The 12371-nt window shown below is 34.6% G+C and overlaps 1 protein-coding gene across 1 annotated transcript; it reads left to right on the top strand.

The window, feature by feature from the left end:
* The first annotated feature begins 2211 nt into the window (after nt 1–2211).
* Nucleotides 2212–3125, top strand: LOC25496335 (kunitz-type trypsin inhibitor-like 2 protein). Its single transcript, XM_013596642.3, has one exon. The coding sequence runs from the start codon at nt 2262–2264 to the stop codon at nt 2949–2951; it is 690 nt and encodes a 229-aa protein (XP_013452096.1). The 5' UTR covers nt 2212–2261; the 3' UTR covers nt 2952–3125.
* Nucleotides 3126–12371: the final 9246 nt, after the last annotated feature.

Below are 12371 nucleotides of genomic sequence, written 5' to 3'. Positions count from 1 at the left end.
AGTTTTGATGATAACAAGGTATTAAAAATTGTCAATTGGATATGCTAATATTTGTTCAAGTGTGCAGGACCATATACAAAAATTTGATATCGTTATTAGGTTCTGAAAAAACAAAAGAGAGCTAAGGAATCAACAAAAAGGAAGCTTGAAGCATCTGAAGAAAAGTGCTCCTGACGTGATGACGTCATCAGAAGCCTCAGAAGCACCTCATCAGAAGCTACAACTCATCAGAAGATGAGAGACTTAGAGCTTCAAAGGATGTTCAATGGATTTAATCTCGTCTAAGCATTGCAGAAGACCAGAAGAGTGAAGCAATGACTATTTTAAAAGGGATTTGAAGGCATTGGATGCTTGTTCTTTGAAGAGCGTTGACAAAGTACAATTGTACGAAGTGTACAACCACTATCTCCATTACTCAGTTTGTGTCTCTACTACAGGACAAGGATAACAGCTATGCCTGCAACAATGTTCCTTCATACTTGGAATGGATTTGAAATTGATCCTTCATAGGACAATAACCATATCAGACAAAAGATCGTTGGTGATTGATCAAAGCTTCAAACGACTCTATTTTGATGTGCTGGAAATTCATAACGTCTCTTTCACACCTCTATATTAAGGAGTGAAGACTTAGAGAATGGCAAGACTCTACAACAATTTGAAAGTGCCAAAACTCTGCTGAAGTGTTCAACCTCAAACAATTTTCTGTGTAATTCTGTTTGAGTAGAAGTCTCTTGCAGTTGTGCTTGAGCATAGAAGTCTATTGATTGTGTTTAGGAGCATAGGAAATCTCTTGCAGTTGTGCTTGAGTAATTTGAAGTCTCTTGCTAAGTTTAGCAGTGAGCAGTTGTAATCAGATATTACATTTTAGTGAACTCTCCTTTGAAGTGCAAGGGGGACATGACTGACTTCCGGTTTGTGGAAGGAAACTGTATAATTGCTTTGTGTCTTTCTCTATCTCTCTTTTTTATACGCTGCAATTAGTCCTGAACATCACTTCATAAGTAGAACTCTATCTGTTTCTGATCAGTGTTTTTAGCTTAGGTGAAAACGAAGAAAAAGTTAATACAATTCGACCCCCTTCTTGTGTTTTTCTCACATTCATAAACGCATCGGATCACCATCAATGGGCAAACCTAGATACAAAAAACGAGTAATTTTTTAGAGAATGATAAATTAATGATAATGATTAATATATTTTTAATTTTAAGAATGTTATAACTCCCTATATTAAATTTGAAGAATTCATATAAGCCCTCCAAATGAGGAGGGTTTTATATTATGAAGATATCTGAAACCCCATAGCCTTTCCCTATCAATGTCATTTATTACTTCAACTTAATTCTTCCTTTTTTTTTCAAACTCCACCCCTCTAAATTCGCAAACAAAATCTAAGAAAGTAGTTCAAAGTCCAGTGAAGTCTAAGAAGTGATGTTTAATCTAGAACATGCCCAATATGTGGTTAAAGCCTAAAGGAGGGAGAGCTGGTGCCGAAGGGATTAAATATATCATCCTCTAGTAGTTAATCTCTTCTGTCTCGTCCTACTTGAAATCTAGTTAGCATTTGCACTAGCAAAAATGTTCAAATGGCTAGATGTACGTAGTCCGACGGTTATATTTGAAGTTTAGTTAAATAATTCCTTTCCACGCATTTTCGGTCTTCTTTCATTTCTCTTTTTGTTTTGGTTATTTTTTCACAACTTTGTTTGTTTGGTTTTCCATCTTTGTGTAGTGTCTTTGATTTTTTGCCTTAATGCTATGTTTATTTGATTTAAGTTGAAAGATTAATTTTGAGTAAGTGCAAATTTAATCAATGACTTTTATGTCGTCGACGTTGCAGATTCATAAGTTTTGCAAAGACTTGAATATAGTCACAATAATTAGTAGCCATAAATATTCTGTTGTTTTATACTATTAATATAGATGTGGTATGTTTATTCGCAGATTCATCTTTTTGTTTTTAGCGACTTTGAATCTATATTGTATCGATTTACTATATCAATTTAAATTAATGAATATGGTCTATTTTTTAAAGAAAATAAAAAATAATAGTTTAAAGAGAATCTATGAATATATGGCCGGCCACACGAACGTTGTTGGGTTCCTTAATTTTTTTATTTTTTTCATGCATGTGATGTATATATTCATTTTTATATATCGATAAACATGAATGATTTGTTAGAACAAGTCTATAAATAAAGGTTTCAATGGTACAACAATTGCACCACAAATACACACAAACACAAACAAATAAAATTGCCATGAAGCCTACATTAGTTACCACCCTTTGTTTCCTCCTCTTTTCCTTCACCATCTACTTTCCATTACCCTTTACACATGCAAATAAATTTATCGTCAAAGATATATTTGGGAACCCCGTTGTTCCTAGTGGCAGCTACTATATTTGGCCTGATTACTTAATAAATGGTGGTGAATTGAGGCTTGGTGAAACAGAAAATTCAACATGTCCATTTACTGTACTTCAAGATTATTCTAACCTTGGTCCTGGTCTGCCAGTAAAATTTACCCCACAAAATCAAACAAGTAGTGATGATCCCATCACTTTAATGTTGCCTATTGACATTACATTTGAAAACAAACCAGATTGTGCAGAATCCTCCAAGTGGTTGGTGGTTGAAGAAGAAAATGAGTACCCTGCACCATGGGTGACTATTGATGGTACAAACAAGAATGTTTATGATGGTTGGTTTCAAATAGTTGGATTCAAGAAGACGGGATACCTTATCTTTTTCTGTCACAAGTTATTATCTCCTACACGAGGTGTATGTATTTATTTAAGTAGGAGGAATGACGAAAATGGAATGCGTTTGGTCTATGAAATGGATGGCGATGCCTTAGGAGCGGTATTCGTTAACGTTGATGATGCTGCTAGAGCTCGAAGATCATCGGTACTTAAGAAGGACCACGCATTCACGCTACCTATGATCTGAATGCGTGAATGTGTGTTTTCTTTTGCCCGTTTCTATGTCTTTTCTTCTGTTCTTGCTTGAAATGTTCTGTATTTTTCTTTGTTGTTTCTTGTTCTCTTCATCCATGTAATGAGTTTAAGTACTCTTTGTAATCGTATCTCAATTTCAATAAAGGGTTAACAGTGTTCTACCTCATATAATACATTTTATTTCCAGTTTTTAAAATATTATGATCAAAAATATTATCTAAATAAGTCAGAAATTTCTCTTCCCACCCTCTACCTTTTTAAAATCCTATTTCTTTTGTTGTTGCCGATTTAAATCTCTCAAGATTATTCAATTAGACGAGAGTAATTATCACAATTGAATTTGAAGGTGTAAATACTATAAACTACTCCCTCCGTCAGTCCCTATATCTAAGCTGTAACACCCCGTTTTCCCAATATATAAATTTCTTAAACATTTATCAGAGTAAAAACCATAAACGGGATATCACATAGAAACGTAATCCAAAAAAAACAGTTAAATAATAATTTAACTTTCACATAATATCTTAACATAGCAGCGGAATATTAGTTCATAAATCATAAATCAGTTTGGCACGCAGGCCCCAACAAGGTATCTCAAAAGAGTTAATCAAAACAGAAATAATTGTAACAGTTCACGTAAAAGAATGAAGCATGTTATAGCATATAACCCCATCCCGTTACGTATCAGAGCGACCTAGACGACACAGAGAAGGCAAGGCCACTCACGACGGCAACTGTACACTAAGCACGATCACCTGCAAGTTACCCATACGAAGAGCAACATTTTCAAGCAGAAGGGGTGAGATTTCATAACAAAATAACATTAATCAATGTAATTGCGAATCATAAATTAACATCATAATCATTTCTTTAACAACATTGCATAATTGCTAAACAGTTACTGCGTAATCATATATCCAATTATCATGAAAAACATAACATAATTGATAAACACTTATCACGTAATCACATATTCAATCATTATCAACAAGACATCTTAATCATGACAATGTGACAATGCTCTTAGACTCCTTATATGCATGTGGTACCAATCGTCATCATAAGTATTAATATACTTTAATCGTGCGGAGGACAAAGCTCCTATAAAACGTGCGGAGGACAAAGCTCCTAATAAACGTGGTGAGGACTAAGCTCAATGATATGCTATGCATGGACTCTTAACAACAAAACACCGTAATCAACATATCAACATGCATCCAATAATTTGGAGCTAAACTTCATCATTTACCATATGCACTTAGTTAAATAACGGAAGCAGTATAAACAAGTCACATAACAAGATGATATCATTATATCAACAGCAAATCATTTGCATCATAATTAACTTTCATATCTTACATGATGGTACAATACATTAATCATGCTTAATTAACGACAACATGTCTTAAAGGCTTTACAGATTGCATTAAACGTCATCATTAGGTTTCATTACCAATTAGGGGCTCACTCTTGATCAACACGTGCGACACAGATCGCACAAACACTCAAGCATCTAAATTCTGGTTGTGCTCGCGAGGCGAGAGTTCTTACTCGCCATGGCGAGTACCACTCATCTCCCAAACTAGTGTTGTTCTGGGTTCAATCTGATCCTACATTCATTCCTAATCAATACTAGGTATGTTCAGGCACTCTAAGGCATCCAAGGTCCAACTAAAAAGGTCGAAACACAAAATATGACATGCTCTCTGCCTAAGCTCGCGAGGCGAGGAAGGGTTGTTCGTCGTGGCGAGCGATGCCAGAAACGCTCGTGAGGCGAAAGGAAAGGGCTCGCGAGGCGAGCGATAAAGTTCATCACTCGCGAGGCGAGATTCATAGCTCGCCGTGGCGAGCGATGAATGTCGCTACGGCCAGGTTTCCTAAAATCACAAAAATCCGTCGATCCACATGGTTCTAAGCTTGTTTTTGATTCCAAAGTTCGTCCTAAACATTATCTAAGGTCTAGGAACACTTTCTACATCAATTAAACCAATTCTCACCGTTTGATCATCAGTTCTAAGGTTTTGACCTAGTTTTCGTTTTTCTCCAATTAATCCTAATTCTTGCTAATTAATCATCAGAATTACAACAACCAATATTACTGAGTTATTAGTCTCACCCTTACCTTAAGTTTGCAGAAAATCGCAGCCCTCTTGGTCTCTTGCTCCTCTCTAAGCTTTTTCTCCCTTTTTTCAAAAGTTTTCACGTACAATCAGTTTTTCTAACAATTAGGTCTTCCCTATTTATATCTCTTCTTAATTACTTATCTTATCTCACTTTCTCCCCCAAAACTATCTAAAATATCAAAACAGCCTTTAACTAAATATTTTATATTATTTTCAAATCTTTATTTTATTTAACAATAAAATAATTCTCATATCCTTATCAAATCTTCCAAAACTCATAACTCATCACGTCATCGATCAAATCATCATAAATCATCAAAACATATCAAAATCATGCATATATTATATAATTATAATATAATCACCTAAACTCGATTAAATAAACGATTAAACGAAAGTGGGCGTTACATAAGCACCCATTTAACTTTATTTTTGTCCCTAAATGTAAACCTTTTTTCAAATTACTAGATGCATTTATTATATTTTTTCAAAACATACCTATAATTAATACTATTAACTTGTCTTGAAATATGAAAAGTTAAATTTAAGACACATACAAACTAATGACAATTTGGTAATATTAACACACAAAACAGACACATTAATTACACCAACAACTTTTCTTAAGAAATGTGAAAAATACAAAGGGAGCTTGCATATAGGAACGGAGGGAGTAGACATTTTTCACAGTGTTTAACATTTTTGGATTCATAAATTGAAAGTTTCAAGAAGGTTGCTCTTCAGACACCCTTGATTTGCTAAAAAATTAAAATACCGTTCACAGATAGTTGAACATAAGTGTCGTTCGTCACACAACAATAGCTAACTAGTAGTCGACACTTTTAAAATCGATCCAATCACTATTTTAGTCCTAAAATCCCATTAACAGAGTTGCAATTATCTGTCGTTCACCATGCAATGGTAGATAAGTACACACTATTTAAATCGGTGTAATAAATGTTTTATTCCCCTTTTTTTAGAGTCGTTTTCTCTTTGTCTTTTATTTTGTTCTTTTCTGTTGTTCCTGTTTTTAGTCTTGGTTTTTTCTATTTTTCTTGTTTAATTTCTTGTTCTTTTCTTCAATATATGTAATGAGTTTTAGTGATCTTCGTAATTATTTCTCAATTTTAATATTGATCTGTCTGGTTATCACGGTTAAAGAACGGTGGTTCACGGATCTCTAGTGTGGCGGAGGGTGAGTCATCTTGATAGATGAGAAATATGTATGCAGACACGTTAACACTCCAACGCTTAAGTCAGTATATAAAAAAGATGGTTACATGTGAAATATGGTCAAAAGCAAAATGTACCGTAAGGATGACCTAGTCTGAGAGTCACTCTTATTAGAGGAAAGGCTTAAACTCACTTTTTACCCCCTAAGTTTGCAAAAGTTGCAATTTTGGCCCCCTATTAAAAAAAAAGGTGTTATCATGGTTTTTGGGTGTCAAGCCATTAATTGGACTTGAACCTTTTGACCGTTGATATCTCTCTTTTTTCTGGGGAAGGGTAAAAGGAGAAAAACCCTTTAAAAAGTTCTAGATTCGGGGGTCGTTTTCGCTACGGGAAGGTGTTAGGCACCCGGAGCGATTATGGTACTCCATAAGAACCGTTCTTCTAAGTTTATTTCTACGCTTTATTTTTATTGCCTACTTGTAAAAAAAGAAGGTGTGATTAGTGAAGAATGGGGGTGAGAAGAAGTAGAATTTGATTTTATTTCGGCTTGGAGGGGTTAAAGTCCCTTGCCTACGTACCGTTTTACGGGATCAAAACCGGCGTAGTTCTTGCTAAAAAGACTTGTTGTTTTTTTTTTTTTTGATTGTTTGATTTTAAATTTTAAAAATGATTTTGAAGAAGGGGATTGAGAGGCTTCATGAGCATTAGAGTATGAAAAAAAAGTGGGGGTTTGTTTAGTGATTTTGCAAAAAAATCTAAATGATTAGATTTATTTGAGAATTTCATTAAGAAAATAAAAGGTGAAAAATTGTTGGAGTTTTGACTCCATTTTAATGAAAAATATTTGAAGCGAATTTGTTTGCATATTTTTTTGGAAAAAATTGGATTTTCTCTAGGTGTTTAAACCTAAGCATTCATCTAACCATGCAATCCTAGCCATACATCTACACATACAATCCTAGGCATACATCTAGGGTGAGTGTGTGCGTGCCGGTGCGTCATAGTGTCCATAGTCCATATTACAAAAATTGCCTAAATACATTCTATGGCCTCTTTGCCAAGCTACAAATCAATGATAACAAATTACATCACCGAATGAATTAAAATTTGCAACAATAAATGCTAAGCTAAAGAAAGTGGAGGAGATAGTGAAATGCTATGAGTGAGGTCACATGAGGAACAAGATGTTAGTGAAACAAGGAAAAATATAATGGGAATGATGAAAGATGCACCAAATGAATATGCAATAAAAAGGGGTAAAAACATGAGAATTTGTCAAGCACAATGTGTAACAAAGTCAAGATTTAAGGAATCAATCCAAAACAGCAAGATCAACATATGATTATAGGCATAAACATCTCACATCAACATATCAAAAGACTTTTATCACACACTAACACATTAATGATAAAAATATGATGAAAAACTCATGGCAAATAATCCAAAAGGAATTAAAGTGCTATGGATTAATCATGCAATATTTTTATCAAGCTCAACATGCAAAAATGCCATAGAAACAAAGAGAAATCAACAAAAAGTATGCCTAAAATTTCTAGAAATTTTTATCAAAGTTTTGGTCAAGGCACAGGTTCAAATAGCACAAAAAAATGGTGTAAGTAGCACAAAAAAGCAAAAAAAACGTACAGAACCCTAGGCCCAAACCCAAAGCCCACACTCAAAGAAAACGGATCTCACAGGGACGCTCAGGGATCGTTGGATTGATCCAAGATCCCAAACCCTAGATCTAAAGGCTCACAACGCAGGGGATTGGACCGGTCTTGAACCGGTCCGGTCTAGCGCTCTATATAAAAGCCTAATGCGCCGGTTTATTCATTTGCACCAAGTCTTTCTCTCTCTAAACTCCTCTTCTCTCGCCTCTCTCTCGCCTCTCTCTAAAACTCACTGCCGGTGAGGATGAAGCAACGGCGGAGACCTTGAAGGTCCGCCGGAAACTTCATCTTCCCCGGCGAGACTAAGCACTTTCCGGTGACCTAATTTTCCAGAATTCAAAAAAATTCACATCAATCGATTCGTCTCCTTATTCTAAGCATGATTTTGGCACTGGTTTTTACAAACAAATCTTGAAACGACGTAGATCGGAAAAAACTTCGTACGGTTTTGAAACTAATTTTTTTGATCTTTTCTTGAAAGAGCATGTTTATATCTTTAAGGATCTACATCGTTTCGTCGTTTATTACTTCTCTGGTGCTTGTTCTCGCTTACAAATCCTGGATCCTTATGGATCTATGTTTTGGTGCTTACGGTTATGATTTTATCTTTATGATTCTGGAAATTTTTAGATCTTGTTTGCAGGTTTAACGGTGATAAATACTTTTTGAGAGAGAAAATGAGTTTTACCTGAATTTTTGTGGAGATTCTGTTGAGTTTCTTCGGAAACACTTGGATTTGTTCTTGATGACTTTTGATTCTTCTGCTTGTTCTTTGGACCGAAAATAAATCGGTGATTCACTGGCTCTGTTTCTTCATCTTCTCCGATTCTTTCTCTGTGATTATACGCTTGAACTTGCTTTTCCTCTTCTGATCTTCTCTCTGTGATCAACGCTTGAGCTTGCTTCAATGCGAGCTCGCGCTTGGAATTGCAGAGAAATGATCAATTCAGTGATGAAGATTCCACAGAATCTCTGAGAATTGATCCAAAAATTGTTGATCCTGATGAACTTTTGGATTTCTGGAAACGGTTAGGGTTTTGTGTTCTTGGTGTTCTTGAGAAGTTCTGAGAAATTTTCTGTTTTGATTCAATTGCTGAGAGAAAAAAAAAATGGATTTGTGTTTATGAGTTGGCGTGGAATGAATGGATCTCTGTGGCACTGTACACCTTTTATAGCTGACATGTGTGATCTTGGACCATTAGAAAGCTGACATGTGGCATTGGACTGAAAAAGGGGCGCTGCCCTGTAATTTGACTTGAAGGACCTGTTTGCAAATTTGAAAAATATATGCACTGGACTGAAAAATGAAAGTAAGGACTGAAATGAAATTAAAAACTGTTTGGACAAAAAATGCAATTTTGGGACCTCAATCTGAGGGACCAAAATGCAATTAAAAATAAAATTGAATAAAAAACGTAATTTGACCAAACGTAAAGCGAAACAAAAAATAAAATTGACAAAACGGACTAAAACGAACCAATGGCTTAAATGAGGTACTTCAAAGTAACCTCTCTATGCCGAAATTTTGTGTGAAATGACCAAAATGCCCCTACGGCTAAAAATGACCTAAACAGATTCAAATTGACTTGACACTGACTCAGATGCAAGTTTGAAATGAATTTAACAAGGTTTACTGATGAAATGTTAAAAAAAAATCAATCTGAAAAGACTCAGAGACAGTCACAAGGATGAAAATGGGTCCCACTGCAGGAAATGACCAAAATACCCTTCTGTACGACTTTTTGCAAATTTTGAAATAAACTGTAGAAAAATCAATGTAATGATTCAGAGACACTTTTGAATGACTTACAAGACAAGTAAAGACATTTCGAAAGGTTTTATGTAAGAAGAACATAGGTAAAATGGTGATTGAAAATACTGCGAGGCAGAGACAATTTGAACTGTGCAGTTGAAATTTGATAATTGACAAAGTTTGAAATGAAATTGGGCCCAGTATTTTTAGGTCCAAAAACAGGGTATAACAAAAGGCAAAAGCAACCCCCCATGTTTTCCCCCTTTTGCAAAACGTCGATTTTGACCGAGTCAACCATATGTGGCATGCCACTTGGGTATTTTTTTTAATCCATAAATTCCACATGTATAATTAAAGAAATAAAAAAAATAAAAAATTAAAATTAAGAAGAGAGGGCACGTGAGTGAATGAACATAACACCATTGTTGTTTCTTTTGTCCATAATGCTGGAAAGAATGCATTTTGCAAAAAAAATTCTCCCACTTCTTTCTTCCTCTTCCTTCTTTCCTAACCAAGACTTGCAAATTATTAAAATTATCAACATTGAGGAGCAATCCATGAAAAAATGTAGCAGTTCATCATCGGCAACTGTCATAAGAAGCGTAGCTTCTGGAAAACAAACTGAAAACAATAGATTTAAATTCCGGCGCGGTGGTGATGTTTTCCGGTGTGGTGGTCGTCGGAGAAATGTCATCCAAGCATAATTTTTTGTGGGTTTTTGTAGGGAATACGAAGGAGAGTACTTTTATTGTGGTAATTTATCGAAAAACGTTTTGTGGTGGTCTAAATCTAACAATGAAGGTGGTGGTTTGAAAACTCAAAATATCTCCAATCCAAAAATAAACTTATGATGAGATAGAGAAGGAAGGGTGAATAAATATTATGTATTTTGTTTGACAAAGGATGGTTGGAAGCACCACGTTGGATGGCTGGAAAGAGTGGCCGGAAAAAGGGAAGAGGGAGGCGGCAATTAGGAAAGAAGGAAGAGGAAGAAAGAATTGGGAGGAAAAGAAAGAAGAGAGAGCATAGAGACTCTCTCACTCACGTGCCTCTCCATTTTTTTTCTTTTTTGATTTTTTTTAATTCAAAAGATACACGCGTGGCAATTTTAATATTTTTTAATTAAAAATTTACACATGTGGCATGCCACATATGGTTGACTCGGTCAAAATTGACATTTTGCAAAAGGGGGAAAACATGGGGGGTAGCTTTTGCCATTTTTTTTAATAGGGTGTCAAAATTGCAACTTTTGCAAACTTAGGGGGTAAAAAGTGAGTTTAAGCCTTGAGGAAATTATGAAGGTTTTCTGTGTATTGTAACTAACTCTCATTTAAGATGATTGATTCAATGTATGAGTCACTGTTATTGTTTGTATATGTCAAAAGATGAAAGTCATTGTTGAGTTATTGTGAGCAATGCCGTGTTTAACACAGGTCAAAACACTAGTATGATTAAAAAAAAGAATGTGGATATAGTGTTTTTTTTAGAGCTCTTTTGGGGTAGAGTGATATTAAATTCTTCCTCTTACACTCTAAAAAATATATAATTCTTAATTTTATTTATTAATTGATCCCTTTAGATTGAGACAGTGACAAATAGTCAGAAACCAAGTCAAATAAGGTATAGAAAATATTATGCATATTTTTTTCTTTTTACCGCCCCAGTTTATTAATAATCACATTTCTGCACGAAACGAACAAAAACCGATAAGACAAAAAAATAGGTAAAAAGCACCGTATGTAAACGAATCACCCAAAAAAAAAAATCCATAAACTTCTTACATAAAAAACACAAACACCACCAAAACCACAATCAACACCAATAATGCAGCCTAATCTCCTTCAAAAATATCATGGATGCTGACTTCTATTTGTGCCAATCTGGCTAGAAAGAGACAATTTTCAGTTCGTGAATCATGAAAATTATGAACAATTTCCTGGTACTTAATTGAATCTTTCCCAGAAGGTGGAATGAAGATTGAAACATAAGTCAAAGGTTTATGATTCGATAGAATGATTCTTTACATTAAATGATACAATTTTAAAATTGGGGAAGCCAGATAGAATAATCTCTTCATATATTTATACACCACCTGAAGGAGCCAACCCAGTCCAGTCTTTGTCTATTAAGTAATATATGAGAGTTTTTTGAATTGACTTAATAAATACAATATTAGCATGATTCAGGTGACTAGATAAAAAAAAATATAAAAAATCACGCAACTTTCTAACAAAAAGGAATCATGCCAAATTTTTTTTTTCTTTTTTAAATTAGCCTAACGGCAGGAGAAATTCACCTTAGAGATGAATAAATAGACTGTTCGAAATTTAAACTCTGACCGCTGTATATATCACGCATTATTCCTTATCAAGTAAGCTAAGCTCACATGAACTCTCTTTCAAGCCAGATTGGCACAAATAGAAGTCAACATGCATGAGTTTTTCGAAGAAGGTTAGGTTGCGATATTGGTGTTGATTCTGGTTTTGATTGTGTGTTTAATGGTGTTTTTGATGTATAAGGATTATGGATTTCCTTTTGGTTAGTCCGTTTATATATGGTACCTTTTGCGAAGCTTCTTGTTTTTAATTGGAGGAATTAAACATTTTCTTTGTAAAAATATAACTAATTCTTATGAAATTTAATGGGAGGAATTAAACATTTTATTTGTAAAAATATAACTAAATCTTCTTAAA

The sequence above is a fragment of the Medicago truncatula genome, chromosome 6, assembly GCF_003473485.1.
Source record: "Medicago truncatula cultivar Jemalong A17 chromosome 6, MtrunA17r5.0-ANR, whole genome shotgun sequence".
Lineage (NCBI taxonomy): Eukaryota > Viridiplantae > Streptophyta > Magnoliopsida > Fabales > Fabaceae > Medicago > Medicago truncatula.
This window is presented reverse-complemented; position numbering and strand designations above follow the sequence as displayed.

Bases quoted from the DNA above. Each gene is read 5' to 3' on its own strand.
- LOC25496335 (XM_013596642.3), top strand. From the start codon at position 2,262: ATGAAGCCTACATTAGTTACCACCCTTTGTTTCCTCCTCTTTTCCTTC.